This window comes from Polyodon spathula, chromosome 12, assembly GCF_017654505.1.
Source record: "Polyodon spathula isolate WHYD16114869_AA chromosome 12, ASM1765450v1, whole genome shotgun sequence".
Classification (NCBI taxonomy): domain Eukaryota; kingdom Metazoa; phylum Chordata; class Actinopteri; order Acipenseriformes; family Polyodontidae; genus Polyodon; species Polyodon spathula.
The window spans coordinates 40,792,004-40,808,863 of record NC_054545.1 but is presented as its reverse complement, the minus strand read 5'-3'; the positions used below and the strand labels follow the sequence as shown (position 1 = coordinate 40,808,863).

At 39.5% G+C, this 16,860-nt stretch overlaps 1 protein-coding gene across 2 annotated transcripts in view; it reads left to right on the top strand.

The window, feature by feature from the left end:
- The window catches only part of LOC121324585 (formin-like protein 1), a 62,641-nt gene extending 45,781 nt beyond the window's left edge, over window positions 1-16,860 (top strand). The window contains exons 15-27 of one of the 2 annotated variants that reach the window (XM_041266648.1): window positions 1,002-1,385; window positions 3,670-3,791; window positions 4,729-4,931; window positions 5,549-5,783; window positions 6,069-6,137; window positions 6,708-6,788; window positions 7,130-7,259; window positions 9,939-10,102; window positions 10,197-10,298; window positions 11,455-11,559; window positions 11,679-11,793; window positions 12,666-12,773; window positions 13,440-13,521. In XM_041266648.1, the coding sequence (XP_041122582.1) occupies window positions 1,002-1,385; window positions 3,670-3,791; window positions 4,729-4,931; window positions 5,549-5,783; window positions 6,069-6,137; window positions 6,708-6,788; window positions 7,130-7,259; window positions 9,939-10,102; window positions 10,197-10,298; window positions 11,455-11,559; window positions 11,679-11,793; window positions 12,666-12,757 (1,802 nt within the window). In that variant the 3' untranslated portion in view covers window positions 12,758-12,773; window positions 13,440-13,521. Of the gene's footprint in view, window positions 1-1,001; window positions 1,386-3,669; window positions 3,792-4,728; window positions 4,932-5,548; window positions 5,784-6,068; window positions 6,138-6,707; window positions 6,789-7,129; window positions 7,260-9,938; window positions 10,103-10,196; window positions 10,299-11,454; window positions 11,560-11,678; window positions 11,794-12,665; window positions 12,774-13,439 lie in introns of both variants that reach the window. The other variant, XM_041266647.1, reaches the window with a different exon arrangement.

Genomic DNA, 16,860 nt, shown 5'->3' with positions numbered 1-16,860 from the left:
TCTATTGTTTTCTACACACATGCAGTGGTACCCAGATGTTTTCTGTATGCTACCAATGTAGAAAGGCTGGGTGGGATATCTGTTCCTTTTTATTACCCTGTTTGTTTTTTCTGCTACGGTAACTGCCAAGGCAGGTGAGGTAAAACACATTTTTAGGGGCAAAATAGTGCTGTGAAAGTAGCATAGCTTTGTTTCCTGCTCTGATAGTCTGTTGCTTCTGTGTTTATATCACGAGAGGGCTGTAATAAAACAAACAGTCATCAACTCATGTTTTAGTGTCATAGCTCAATTATTGCTTTTGGGTTACAAGTCTCAGTAGTGCTCATAGAAGTCCCATGTACAGTAACACTGATATAAGCACTACGTTTATATTGTCTGTTGTTCTGCCTGAGATAAGAGGCTGTGTAGCAGATTCCATGCCTTCTGACAGCGCAATAATTTGTTTTTTGAAAAATATTCATCAATAGACTTTAACCAAGTAATCCAAAAAAGTTACAATTTTCTCAAGAGAAGCGGAGAAGCATTTAAACGCTGCAGGGTTTAGTGCATACTGCTTCACGGGCTTAGGTGCACGGCACAAAGTTAAAATGCTAGCCTTTTCAGAAACAACCAATAGAGAATCATACAGAAGAGGTAACATAGGATATTATATAGCTAATACAATAAATACTTGGAAGATAATATAAAGGAGGCCTTGTGGTCCAGTGGTTAAAGAAAGGGGCTTGTTACCAGGAGGTTTCTGATTCAATCCCAGTTCCGCTACTGATTCACTGTGTGTGACACTGAGCAAGTCACTTAACCTCCTAGTGCTCCATCCTTCGGTTGAGAAGTAGGACCGAAGTCTTATTGTAACTCTACAGCAGCAGTTGTGATGCATAATTCACTACCTAGTCTCTGTAAGTTGCTTTGGATAAAAACGTCTGCTAAATGATTAATTGATAATAATAAAAACGATCCATTTAAAGGATCAAATTTTAAACGAATAAATTGTTTCTACACAGGTCCACCACTCGAGCCAGCTTCACAGGCTGTATCAGAGGAATCCAGCAGCCCTCTGTTGCCTACCCCAGCTCCTCCTCCACCTCCCCCTCCCCCTCCCTCTCCTCCTCCCCCATTGGCTGGAGACCATTCCACATACTTTCCCCAGTTAGCTCTGCCCTCATCCACATCAGTGCCCCTCCCACCTCCTCCACCTCCTCCACCCCTGCCTGGCTCAGAGGAGACCCCTTCCCATCAAACGCCAACCCTGGCACCACCTCTGGGTGGAGCCAGCACTCCTGTCCCTCCCCCTCCCCCACCTCCAGGTGGAGCCAATGGACCAGCCCCTCCCCCTCCTCCTCCAGGTGGATTTTTGAATGGCAGCACGGATTCACAATCTGCTTCAGGTAAAGTACAGTTACGTATTATGTTAGACATGCTTCTCCAGGCTACAATGGTGTATATAAGTGAATTTCATTGGATTTTGATGTATATCAGTGGTATAACTTGAATTTTGACTTCGAAATGGCAGAGTTACGATGGTTGGGTGCTCACGTGCTCAAGTTTGCACATATAACTCCACACAAATGGCAGATAACTGGTTCATACCTGGGCTGGTAGATGGTCTTTTTTATTATTTGTTTAACTAATCTGTTTATTATTATCTAAATTATGTCTGTCAAACACCTCTGTCTGCAAGCCGGATACTTTTCTACACAATCCACCCATCTACACAACCAATTATTACATCTGCCTAAGAAAAAGTTGCTTTATTGTAGTTACATGTAAGCCTGTGTGTGTATTTGCTCTGATTGTGGAAATGTTGAGGTTAATATTAACCAAATGGACGATCTTTAGCAGCGCTGTGCTTGAGAGTCGAACCTGGGGTCTCTGCTCAGACTGAGACCAGCACAGACCCTGACCACATAGAGCACTGTCAAGGTAACCTGGGTGAAAGGTGAAAGGGTACAGTTCATTCACATTTCACATTCCCATTTCAAGAGAAACAATTCCTTTATAGAAGGTCTAAAAATACAACAGGAGAAAAACAAATTAGCAAAATACCTAAATATACCTTTATGTTCCATTGCACCCAGCACACTGGACATTGAATTAGGTGGTCTCATTTTAAAGTGTCCTTAACGTACAGTACTTGAATACCTTTGTTTTTCTTCATAAATCTGTATGTTTATTATTTAATACATTACTCTTTTAATAATGAGTTCAATAAAAAAAAAAGTGCAAGTGATACAAAAACACTTGAAAGAGATTTGTATTCACCCAGTTAGAAAAATGTAGTATCCAAAGGCAAAACAAAGAAAATGTTTGCTGGTTATTCTATTCTTTGGATCACCTGAATGTCCTCAGTGCTGGATTATGTGCCTAAAGGGTTAAAGTGCCTAAGGGGAGGTGAAATTGTTTGCCTGTGTTCCCACCTCTTGTGAAAGTATCCTCCCTTTCTGGTGTGTTGCATGATGTCCCCTCGAAGCCCCCTGTGCTCTGTATAGCTGGGATTCCTTTAAACATAACAATGGTTATTTTCTATATTTCTAATTATCTTCCATTGTTTATAATGCATAATACTTTCTGACTGGCAGTGTTTAAATATTAACTGAGGACCAAAACTGTCTAACTTATTAAAGAATAAATACAATTAGGAGACTTGCACACCCTGTCAGAGATGTGGGTAATGTCAAAGTCTCTATCTTTCAATGACTTAAAAATGTGTATTTTTAGCCGCCATCCTTCACCATATAATAACATCTTCTGAGACAGAAACAACAACAGCTACTAGGAAGTAAAGTGAATTTGAAAGCAATGGCCCAGTTGATTAATGACCACGGCAGCAGAAAACGAAAGTACTACTTGTAAATGTAAAGCAAGGTTTTGGAAATTTCTTTTTAACATCAGTAAAGATATTTAGTGTGAATGTTCTATTCTTTATATTGTAGTAAGCCATGCCACTGAATTATTTCAGAGTGCATCAATTTACTTTTATCTTCTTTCTAACATTTCTGCGTGAACGATAAACAAATTGACTTTTTATTAGTTTAAAGCAAAAAATGACTGTGAGCTAGTGATCCTAAATGCATGCATCTAACTCTCAAGCAAGGGATGAAATCTTTGAATTTAAATCACTGTATATTTTAGATTTTTGAAAAAAAATTGACTTGGGCTCTAACAAGAATTAGGGTTATTAAAAGTGGGGTCCCCAAGTGGCTCACCTGGTAAATGTACAGCTATATGGTGTGCAGAGCGAGTCATACAGTGAGGGGAGCGGAAATTCGCATCCCTTGACCTTCAGCTCTCCTGACGTGTGGGGATTTGCTGCTGTGAGGAAAAGTAGTTGGACTTTCCAAATTGGGTAGAAAATCAGTGATAAAATAATAAAAAAAAAGTAAGAGAAATAAGTATTACTTTAAAAAATGTATTTGTTTTCAAATTTGCGATATCTGATATTTAGAAAAAACTATAAAAGGGCTCTGCCTGTCTAGAAACAAGGGTGGTTATGAGTAACAGTTTGAGGAAGCTCTGTCTCTATGCTTATGTCTGGGTGCTCTGTGTGGTGATGCTGGCATGGGTTTGTAGATTGATTCTGTTTTGTTAGTAATGGTTGAAAGTTAAGCCTGGAGTCTCATATCATATATATGACACCACGACACCGTGACATTCATTCTCCTTCATTTCCAGTGAAGTCTAAGAAGCCCATCAAGACCAAATCCCGCATGCCGCTGTTGAACTGGGTGGCTCTAAAACCCAACCAAGTAACAGGAACCATCTTCAATGAAATTGATGATGAGCACATCTTAGGGGTAAAATAATCAGATATTATTATTATGCATTATATATATATATATATATATATATATATATATATATATAATATATAGAATATTATATTATATATTATATATATATAATATTATATATAATTAAGGTTAATATATGGATAATAAGGTTAAATATGTGGAAAAGGCAATAATGATAGAGTACTGTGATTTGGGTGTATAGTTGTCACACTGGTCTAGGTTTTCAATGCTAATTGTCATTTGAAGAATAAAAAAAGACACACCACATTCTGTCAATATACCAAAACAAAAAACAACTCAGACATTTTCTGGGCTTGTGAGGAAATGTAAGTTGGTTATTGTTCATTTTAAAATTGAAATTGGTATTTCTTGCACCAATGACGATTAGGAGTAAACAGCTTTGAGAATCTGGTCCAATGTGCTCCTAAATTGCCACTATGGAAAACAGAGCTGCATGCTCCAGCCAGGAGCTGTGTCGAGCACAGAGAGCCCAAAGCCAATAGGGAGTGTTAAAGGAGTTAACTGGCAAGGTCTCACTGCCCCATGCCAGTCCTTGAGATTTAAACAGAAGAACTCTATGGTTACCAAAAATCGTCTTTTTTAAATATAGCCACTTTCTAATAGAATAATTTTCCCCGGAGCTGAGAATCATAGTTTTAAATTTTAACTAAAGGGTGAATGGGATGATTATTGTGTTTGTTTCTCTCGCAGTCTAGGTTATCATTGTCAATCTGACCCCATCTGCTCTATTTAAATGAAGAAACCAGTACAGAATAGGCTTCAAATGAAGACAGCCATTAGAGACAGTGAATTAGGGCCCCATACAGTAAAATATAGGGCTTGTACAGTATCATCATCATGGATTCATCATTAATTAATGAATAATGAACTATTGAGGCGCAGTGTGTTCACTTTCTGCTTGCTGTGTCCTTATCAACAGGAGCTGAACATGGATGTGTTTGAGGAGGAGTTCAAGACCAAGGCTCAGGGCCCCTCTCTTAACATCAGCACCATCAAGGTCAAGGCTGTCCAGAAGGCACCGAGCAAAGTGACACTCATCGAATCCAACCGGGCCAAGAACCTGGCCATAACGCTTCGCAAGGCCGGGCTCAACATGCCAGAGATCTGCACTGCCATCGAAACGTACGCTCAAACACATTTTTTTTTTTTTTTTTTTTGTCAGTAACTCTTTACATTAGGCTAGAATAAATCTACACCTAAGCCACAGTCATGAGACTGGTCCTGGGAATTCCAACTGAGCTCTCAATTACTTAACTAGAGCCTTAATTCAACTAATCATTTGCTTAATTAAACCTTTTAATTGTTCTCAGCTCCTAAAAAGTTGAGAATTCAAGTTACTTATAAAATGTTATAGCTAACTTGAAATCTACAACTGTTGAAGAGCTGAAAACAAAACACCTTGTGTATTATTATACTGTGAAGAAAGTTTGGGGGATACAAAAAAAATCTATTGTACAAGGCATGGCCTATATTCAAAATAGAAGTTTAAAAAAATCTATCTTACATATTTATAAAAATTCAATGATTTATAGAAACTGCACAGAACGAAGTTACTGTGGGAAAAATGAGTGGTAATATACAAAAGGTTTTTAAAAAAATTGAAATGTTACATATTAAATCTGAAGTATTTAATGAATAAATACTGAAAGATTGGACTTTCTGAAGTGGAAGAATCCAAATTTGTTGCATTGCCTCAGTGGTGTCCCCTGAGTGCTAGTGTCTCTGCGTCCGGTCCCCAGGTTCAACATGCAGTGCCTCAGCCTGGATTTCCTGGAGCTGCTGGCGCGCTTCATCCCTACGGAGTACGAGCAGAAGCTGATCAGTAAGTACGAGCGGGACAGGAAACCCCTGGACGATCTCTCTGAGGAGGACCGCTTCATGGTGCGGTTCAGCAAGATCCCCCGGCTCTCTGAACACATCAGCATCCTCACCTTCATGGGCAACTTCAACGACACGGTGCAGCTGCTCAAACCTGTGAGTCAGGTTCAGATTTGAATTCTGCATCTTAAACATGTACAGTGCTGGCCCTTTATAGGCCGAACCAGGTATAAGCATGGCTGTGGCTCTCCTTTGCTCCATATTGTCACTGCACTTTCATTATTGTTATGAAGTGCAACACAAATGGCATGGTCTCATGACTGTGGCTTCTTACTATAGCATTATAAAAGGTGCAGCCCTGCATGATCACATTCTTAACAATGCAGTTAAGTTTAAAGAATATACAGTGCACGGTAACTTACATTTTCCCATTCGTTTCAGCACCTCAATGCTATTATTGCTGCATCAATGTCCATCAAGTCTTCTGCCAAACTGAAAAAAATCCTTGAGGTAAGCTTTACTGCAATCCCTTTTTTTCCCAGTTTCCAAATCCAGATGTTGGTATTCGACTTGACCATGCACTTAGCAAAACTTTATAACTGCCTGAATAGTTAGGTGTAGATTTATTCTGCAGAAACTATATCGGGCTCACCCCCTGTAGGCTGGGACTGCTAGTCTCCAGCCCTTTACATTTTTCCACCTTTATCTTTTTCTAGTGGCACTGCTTGTTTTAAAAAGTGCACATGTAGTTAAATAGATAAATACAAAAGAAAGCCATGAGTGATGACAGACAGGTTCAGGTTTTGAATATTATAAATGTGATTTGGACAAATGGTTCCACATTGGCGGAAGGCGACAATATTAAAACAGGTGCAAACAGAGTAATTCACACAGAAGAATAACCATGTTTAACACTGGGGAAGACCATTGAAGGAACAAAATACTGTGATCTGTAGCCATGTACAATCATCCTATAATAATGTACAATATACCCTGTATATATTTCAGCTTATATGTATTTTAGTGCTGTAAAACACACACTTGTACTTTTTTACATGGAATTATGCCTTTCTATTTAAGATTATCCTGGCTTTCGGCAACTACATGAACAGCAGCAAGAGAGGGGCAGCGTATGGTTTCCGGTTACAGAGTCTTGACCTGGTAAGGCGCACAGTGAGGGGGTCCCAAGTAAACGGGGGTTATTTTACACAGGACAGCTCCAGTACTTTGAAAATGCATGCTTCTTATACATGCTACAAGTGTAAACAGTGACTGGACTTCCCCATGAACAATAATAGCTGTGCAGTCTTAGATCCTAGTTAGTCAGATGCCCAATGCGCCATGTTTATAAAGTTCTAGGATGGAGCCATTTCAGTTGTATATACAGGAGTGGCAAGTGCCATGTTTAACATCTGCAAATATATAGCATTTATTACAATCTGTATGTTCTGGTGGTTTGCCATGAAGCACTGTAATGTTGTAATCTTGGTTTCCCCACCTAGCTGCTGGATACAAAGTCGACAGACCGTAAGCAGACGTTGTTGCACTTCATCGTGAACATCATCCAGGAGAAGTACCCTGAGCTGAGCAGCTTCCACACAGAGCTGCACTTTGTGGACAAGGCGGCAGCAGGTAAAGAGCCCCTCACAGCTTTTTGAAGCACAGACAGAGCGCATCGTTTATAGATATGATTCTGCTGACACTGCTTTTGCGCTGGAGACAGCAGGGCTTCTCTCTCTCACACTGGAGACAGAAAGGTTTCTCCCTATCGCACCAGGAACTGGTGGATGGGGCAGTTGACCACGAAGTGGCCCCATTCCCCACAGGCAGTACACCAGTTCAAGGCCTCCTCTCAAGGGCGGGGGCAATTGATAACAGAGAGGACCCTCCTTCCCGCAGGAAGGGCACAACTTGAGGCCTTGACCAGGCGGAAGTAGCCGCCTAAGCGGTCCCTCTTGGGCTGCCCTTTCTCTGGCTCCACCCTCTTAGGTGCTGGATACTCGGGCTCCACCCTTTTGGGAGCTGGACACTCGGGCTCCACCCTCTTGGGCGTTGGACCTTGTGCTGGCTTTTTACCCTTTTTACAGGGTCGACCACTCCTCCCCTTCCTCCTATTCACGGTCGGCAGTTCCACCTTCTGCCAGGGAGGGGTTGGTCAGGTGATATGTGCCCAACTTTGCCACTCCTCCCTTTTTAGGCAGATGAGGTAGGTGTCCTGATCTGCCTATGGCAATGGTACAGCCTTCAAGCAGATCCACCTCACCCTGATCGAAGGCTTCCAGAAAAGGGGGTACTTCTTCATAGGGGCACAAGTCTGGGAGGTACCCATACTCCAAGCAGGAGAGGCACCATGGAGCCCCTCCTTGCTTCAACTCCCTCTGGCTATTATGCCATGGCTCCATTTCTTCTTCCCATCCTGTTTTCCACGCACAAAAATATTCACCCGCAGTACCATTCCTGGCCTGCATCTTGAAGGCACTGTTTCCCACTTCTCTGACACCACGTGTGGCCAGGATGACTGGTGGTGACGTCAGGCCAGGAAATAAATCCACAACACACAAGGCAACTGTGAGTGAAACTAAGACACTACAGCACTCAGCTTTTATTAAATTAAAAGATTTAAACAATCAAAACACTTTTACAAAACAAAGGGAACATGGGCCAAAATAAACAGACAAACAAAACACTAATATAAACTGTCGTGCTGGTATAAAGCCAACACGAGTAGCAATTGTTTACTTTATCAATTATTTCTCCTCTCTCGCTCTCCCGTTCCCCACTCAAACCCAACCCAGAGTGAGTGAAACACTGCATCTTTTATGCAGTTGTACCGAGACTCGATTGCTAATCAGTGATGTTAATTGGAATCTCGGTACATCTGCATGTGAACTAATTGTGATCCCCATGCTTCCATCCTAATACCTACTTCAATCTGCGTGTGAAGTGATTGTGCATTTCCCTTGCCTAAATACAAATATACATTTTGCATTACCTGGGCTACATAACCCATGGTATGTGCACCACTACAATAATACATATAATAGACAACAGAAACACGCCACATACAACATAAAACACAAAAATACGCACAGCCTTACAAATAACAAAATACTTAAATTATAAAATCACTCTTTGAAATACTATCATTTTAAACATTATTACTGGCAAGATAAAGAGACGGTAAGTTTTAAGCATATGGGCTGATCGGGGAAACCTTTTCATCAAGATATAGTTCACTTTTAAAAGTTTATTGTAGTAAAAGCACAACAAAGTGTAATAAAGCACAGTGCACAAAAACATGATAAAGCATTGGTAAGCATTGTAAAGCCCAGAGATGCATGGTAAAGCGCATACAAACTATGGTAATACTATATAGTAAAACCATTGAAAGCATTGGAAAATGCTAAATTACTGTGAAGATTTACTCATTCAAACATTTATAAGGGTTAGGCTATCCTTTCTTTATCAATTCACCTTGACTTTCTGTATGTTCTCCCCCTTCTGTCTTTTCTTATATTCATTTTCCAACTTTCTTCCCAATTACACTTTCCTTCTTTGCTCTTGCCCTCTTCTGTTCTTTGTTATTGTGCTTGTCTCAACCCATTCCTTTACACTCTTAAAAAGTAAGTAGCGGGGTTCTGAAAAATATAGCATTATACGTCCCCATGTGTCTTGCTATAACTGTTTAAATAACGTACCTGCAATTTTTCATTTCATTGTTAACATCCTGACAACTTTTTACACTTACAACTTTAAAGTTTGGTTCAATTTTTGTTTTCAAACTGGCCGTTCTAGTACACTGGCTTTTCTGTTCCGTACCACATCATGCATTGCTATTGCTGTGTCACCTGTTTGACAATGTGGTCAATAATCCTGACACTATCACTGCACTAGAGTTGTCAGGATGATAACAATGAAAAGGAAAAGTTACAAGTACGTTATTTAAACAGTTGTAGCAACACGTGGGGACATGTAATGCTATTTGTTTTGGAGCCCTTGCTCTTTAATATCCCTACCTCATTCTCTCTCTCCCATTCACTCGTATTGTCTTTATCCCCATCCCTTATATTTCCATCTCTGCCATATTCTTCTCTCCTCTGTACTATACCTCCCCCACTCCTAAAGCCCCTGTAAACCTATCATTCTCTAATGTCTTATATTTCCCTCTACCTGTCTCCTCTTTTCCTCCCTCACTCTTAAAGCCTGTTACCTCTCATTCTGTTCTTGGATTGTATTCCCCCCGCCTGTCCACCCCCCCCTCTTTTCCTGTGTAGAACCTCACTTTCTCCATGTGGTTCTGTCTCCCCGCAGTGTCCCTGGACAGTGTAGTGCAGGACGTTCGCTCTCTTCAGCGTGGGATGGAGGCGACCCGGAAGGAGTTCATGGTACAGGATGACAATGTTGTGCTGAAGGAGTTCTTGAAGAGCAACAGCGAGGTTCTGGACACACTGCAGGCAGACAGCAAAACTGGCCAGGTGGGGATCCCTGTGCTTGATAGTGTAGGACACATTCTTTTAAAATAGAGACCCCCCTCGGCTGTTTAATTGACATTCATTTTCTTCCCTGCAGGAGGCGTATGAGTCTCTAATGGAATATTTTGGGGAGAACCCTAAAACAACTCCGCCCTCAGTTTTCTTCCCTGTGATTGTACGATTCATTAAGGCTTACAAGGTAAGAGACAAAAGACACAGTGTACTTTTCACTGTGTCACATTGCTGCAAGGATGTATCTGGATTTATTGGGGAATTTTCCCCAAAAATATAAGGACTTCATGTACTATAAGGGAGTGTTTCCTGGTTAGCCCTTTTCAATGTCAGTAGTGTTTGAAGTTAGTAACAGCTCAGAAATTATAACTTTTCTCTTTTAAAAGCGCACCTGCAAACTTTATAGCAAAATATCTTTTTTTTTTTTGTATTTTCTGTGTAGCAAACCGAATAAAATGCATGCTACGTGGAAAATATAAATAATATGCAATTGCATATATTGTTAGAAACATTGGAATTGGTATAATACTATCACCATGTAAATCACCATGACCTACATACGCCATCAGGATATACAAAGATATACATCTGTTTATAATATCTACTACCACCTGCGCTACTTCTTCAATTGGTATCTACACTGGTACCATTAATAACTCTGGAAACGCTCTATCCAAAGTTTATATCTGGATATTTATATAATAATATTCACAATACAGTGTGCCACTGAGGGATGCTTTGTTTGTTAGAAAAAAAAACACAATATCTATAAAAATGGAGATAAAAACATTTGACTTACTACAAATGTAGCAGGACCAGTGACGGTGCGCACCACAGTCGAGTGATTCAACCACTATGCAGTAGGCTTGTCTCCATTTGTGACTATAGAGCTTTTAACCCCATCACAGTATAACAATTGCCAAAACCAAACTACTGGAAGATTGGGGATTTGCTTCTACAGGGTTCTTACTTTTAAATATAACTCCTGTGGAGTCCTAACGAGGTATTAGGAAGGAGGTGTACATTTTCTTAGACTAAGGCGCTGGATGACAAGTGATTGCCAGAATAAAGCCCAGTAACAATAACCAAGCAAGAGCAATGGTGACATCTCTTCCCTTTCTCTAACCAGAATGTCAGCCTTTAATTACAGTAGTTATTCAATCGCATTTATCTTAATATCACTCACTAATGACTACTTATGATTACAATATTAGGATAGTGACATGTAGTGAAGAAATAACGTACCATCAACATAAAAATGACCCCCTATATATTATTTTGAACATTTAGTTTACCAGTTTACCGGAGAGTTATATAGTGACTTTTCTTTCTGATTTCCCCAGCAAGCAGAGCAGGATATCGACCTGCGAAAGAAGCAGGAAGCCCTGTCCAGTGAAGGAGGCGAGGCTCCCCCCACCCCTGACAAGAAGGAAGAGTCTGCACAGAAGGTACGCACTGCAGTGTCTGATTTTCTGAGAGTGACTAAATGAAGTGTGGCTGCCACTCATTGCTCACAGTAAAAACAAGCCTGACACACCTGACCTGTCCTGTCTCATGCCGGTTGCAGCCTCCCAAGGTGAAGCTCCAGCAGATGGATCTGATTGCAGAACTCAAGAAGCGGCAAGTGAAGGAGCCCCTAATGAGAGAGGGGAAGGATGGGGCCATCGAGGATATCATTACTGGTAAGGGTCCAACGAGGGGCTGGGTGCAGGGGGCTCAGACACATCATCACTGGTAAGAGTCCATCGAGGGGCTGGGTGGAGGAGTGCTAATTGACATCATCACTGGTAAGGGTCAATCGAGGGGCTGGGTGCAGGGGGCTCAGACACATCATCACTGGTAAGGGTCAATCGAGGGGCTGGGTGCAGGGGGCTCAGACACATCTTCACTGGTAAGGGTCCATTGAGGGGCTGGGTGCAGAGGAACTCAGTTTCAATTACAGGTGTGCTAAAATTTATTAGGTTGGTTCACAGGGTTAGAATACCTGCACACCATACGAAGAAACACATGTAGTTGGTAAATAACAGAGAACTGTATTGCTTCAGCTCCACACTAAGGGCCTGGTTTTCAAAGCTTTGTACCTGATAATAATGCGCTGGAACTAAAAATAGCAAATCACATTTTTGTATTTTTCATTAAAAAAAAAAAAAGAAACTATATTTACTCAAAATCCAAGTTTTGAGAATCAGGCCCTCAGTTGCCTATTTTAGAAGTGACTCTGCCGATTCTGTTATCACTTACAGAAGCTATCTGTGAACTGCTTGATTGTATAAGGGTCCTGTGTTTACTGTTTCTCACTTCTCTCTCCCTCTCTCACACATTCTTCTTTTCTTGTCACTTCCTCCTTTTGACGCGTTTTTCTATTTGCCATTTTCCTTCAATCTATCGTACAATCTGCCTGTCTCCGTCATGCTTTCTGGATTCCCCATTTTTCCTTCACATTTAATTTGATCTCCTATTATCTCACCTCTTTATATCATTACCGTGTATGCTCCTTGTTTCCCGTCCCTTCCCTCACTCTTTTACTGTTGCTCGCTGTTCTGATTTCGCTCAGCTTTAAAGACGGTCCCCTTCACGGCACGTACTGGCAAGCGCTCTTCACGTCTCTTGTGTGACGCTCCCTTCAGTGATGAGAGCCCCTCGTAGCGCGGCCAGTCTCTAGGTAACACTCAGGAGGGTTTTCATCTCTATCCAGCTGACGTCACTTTATATTTTAATAATTTTATTTTTAACAATTGGTTCCATTTACCATCTGTTTATTTTTTGGAGAAGTTATTATATTTTGCCTTGTTAAAGAAGATAATTAAAATGCAGAATATAAGAGTTACCAAGTGTTCTGATTCAACATTTTAAAATGGTTGTCCAGAAAAATAGAAATTAAACATGACTCACTGTCAATATGTGGTGCACACTTTTCATTAGTAATTTATGTCACTGTTAAGATGCTGCATTTGATAAATTCATAATAAAAGCCTCTTGACCCCATTTCAAAACAGGCAACTCTTGAGTATAGTCATTAATTCCATATTTTTTTATGTATTCATTGATATCATTGCCACAACCTTCAGCATTATTTTATATTATTTATACTCTCTACAAGCCCAAAATGAATTTTTGAAAATAGGCTTAACCCTAATTGCACCTGTAAATGAATGATCTGTTATAAAAAACAATTACTCATTTTTAAAAACAAAAAACTAAACAAGAACAAACCACGACTGGTACGTCATCACAGCCCCGTTAATTTGGACCCTTTCACCAGAACAAAATGAATCGTAAATCTTCAGTTGCTTTTGTTTGTGTTAATTAGTTTAAATCTCCTTCCCAGATTTGCGGAATCAACCTTACAGGCGCGCTGATGCAGGCCGGCGCAGTGTGACAAAGCGATCGAACGGACAGCAGCTCCAAGTCTCTTCAGATATCTCCTTATAACTGCACCCCAGTGCAGACTGGGAGACATGGCCATCCCATCAGACAGAGCTCTTACCCCGAGAGAGAGAATGAGATACCACTAGCAACACCAATCCAGCATATGTGTGAACAGAATGGGCTGAAAATGCATTGCTGAAACAATTACATACACACATCTTTTACTTGTGCAATATCAATTGAGTGCTCCAGTCTTTTAGCAAAAATATATTTTTTAGCAGAACTATATATAAAATATGTACTTCCACAGGTCAGTAGAGGTTTCCATGGGACACAAGCACACACAATATCTACATCAGGGGTGGCCAAAGTTGGTCCATCCAAATCTGTTCTGAACCAATTAAACCACCACACACAGGACTGTGATTGGTCGCCCCTGCATTAGACTATAACCCAAGGCATACAGATGCTGGAAGATTCTATTGCCGAACTTGATTTATTTAACTGCAAAATGCTATCTGAAAACATAGGATTCTCTTCTTAAGCATGTCTGTTCATCAGGACTCGTCAAGTCTTTTCCAGTTAAAAGGTCCATGCTTCAAATCAGGCAACTCTAAAGGCTCAGTGTCATTGATGAACTAAAAGAATGTGGGAGGGATAAGCTTGGACAAGGGAGACTGCATTTCAGTGAAATCCCATAGATTCATACAGATTGATTCTGCTCCTGAGATACACACCTAAATATCAACATTGTTTTCTCCAATTACTGCAGACATTGAAGGAGAGATAGAGAAAGGACCCTACATGAGCAGAGGCTCAATAGCTTCAGCTCTCTTCAGGCTGTTGTCTGTCTGTCTGTCTGTCTCTCTCTCTCTCTCTCTCAACTAGCATCTAATGGTAAAATTGTCTCTTAGTTAAGTAGATTAAAGATGTAATGTTGTCCATTCATGGCAGTTATGTTGAATTTATCATTTTAACCTCTCGGGTTGTCTCAGATTCAGTTCAGCAGTCTCTTTGAATCATCGGGTTTTTCTCTTGTGTTGTCCAGTTTTATTTTTCTTGTATAGGTTTTATTTCACTATATTGTGTAGTTTCATTCCATCTTAATTTCCCATTCATTTAGAGTTTGCTGGTGACAATGTGTGTCTGTTGCAGGAGTAGATGCCTTTGTTTGTGGCAAAGAGTTATTAGTTTTCACTCTCAAAAGCATTTTTTTACAAATCAGTATTGTACTTTTACTAAATATTGGGATATTACTTTTTTTTTAAATTAAAAAATATACCAATGTTTAGAAAGCTTGTACTGATTTGCATGAACACTTGCAAATTGCTAAACTAATTTTAAAAACCTATATTTCCTTTGAAAGGGATCTTGTGAGAATAATGCACTTTGTCATTTACACAGCCGCCCACTGCTGCACAGTTAGGCTACAGGCCTGCTGTTCCAGAAAAATAAAAGTGGTACATTGCTAATGAAATAGCATTAATCAAAATAATCCAGATACAGTAAAGCAGAAAGAACTAGAAACTAAAGAAACAACTAAAAGGAGATTCACTGCTTGAGTCTTATCTAGGACTAGCCATATTTTATATACTGTGCACAGTAGAAGGTTTGTTACAATTCCTGTACAGCTAGATGTACAGGTAGTTGTAAAGAAATTAGGGAATGCATTGTCTATATACTTCACAATTATAAATAAATGAGCTGCAATAAACTCCCCCCCCAACAGTAAAAGATTGGTTATCATTCCTTGTTCCTGAAATTCACATGAATACCTCCTCTGAAGACAGAAGAGAGCAATGCAACTGCAATGCTAAATATGTTCTTGTTTAATTGCATACAGCAGCCAACATTTTCTTAAACTAAGATAAACAAATATCACTGTGTAAAGGTCTTCCAAAGAAAAAATAAGAACAGCATAACTTTTTAGAAAATATATCTTTAATCTATTTAGTTTAAAAAATGTTTTATTAGTATTGTTATAATTCTTCTCATCTGAAAGTATTTAAGCAGGGCATCCCTTGACTTTTTAGGTTATGTCCACTCCACCATTGAGTCATAAAACCAGACTAATCCTAGCACTTAAAGGACTGGGTGATGAAGAAAGGCTGAAATAACTGAATCTATTTAGCCTGGAACAAAGAATCAGGGAGGACATGAATGAAGACTTTAAAATTTAAAGAGTTGACATAGTTAACCCAAACCAATACTTCAAGCACAGTACAGAAAACAGGACCAGAGGACACAGTTGGAAATTAAGCAGAGATAGACTTAGGGCAGAGGGAAGGAGATGCTTTTTCACACAAAGTGGTGAGGATATGGAACGGGCTAACTAGTAAGGCAGAAACACTTAGATCCTTTAAAACCCAACTTGATAGTTCTGGGACCAACCAGCTACTCGGAGCGGGACAAGTTTAAATGGACCAAATGGTTTCCTCTTGGTCGTAAACTTTTGTATGTTCTTAAAACATTTTATTCATGTTTATTTCCCAGTTTTTAAAATCTGTCATATATAATTTGTGTTTGTTAACTTATGATACAGTACAAATCCTTTTAATAGCTCCTTTTCCAATAAATATAAATACATATGAAGTACAATTAATGATGCAAGTAGAAAACATTTAAAAAATAGAAATGACATGTTCTATAAAAATACACTTTGAAATATGTTTCTGCATCTGGGTTATGACAGCTGAAAAGCAGACAGCTTCTAAAGAACTGACAGGCTCTTACTACTGACAGCAGCAGGTAACAATCAATTACTACAGTAATTCTAAAGAGTCTAAGACTAAGATAAGTATAATATTTATAAACCAAGCAATTGTAGCTTAAACAGTAATGATGGAAGGATAAAAGAACTATAAAATACTCCAAGCATCAATTTTAGTACTACTGTATTCACTGTACCCTGGGCTATTGCTGGGAATTTTACTATGTTTCAACAACATCAGTCTGACCATAATATAAGAGGCTCTATTTCCTTACTGCATAAATATACTGCACATGTTGTAAAAAAAATATAAAAATATGCACTGTATATATAATTTGCAGATTATCTGATAAGCTACCTGCACATGTCAAACTTCACAATGATTTTGCAGTTTTGGCTGGTTGTATTTTTTACTGGTGTTCTACATGCATTTCCAGGATCCTGTAAAACTGTATCAGAATCTGTTTTTCTATTATTTTAAATATATTGTTGCTTACAGCAATGCTCTTCATTACAAGAAATTTGGTGTGCTGCAAATGTTAAAACTGAAGATGAACTCATCCCTAGTGGCTATTGTCTACCAGTTAAAGGAACTGGATTGCATTGCTAGTTTTTATAACTTAATTTGTAAAATTATATTAGAGAAAAGTTACAACTACTGATTTTATTT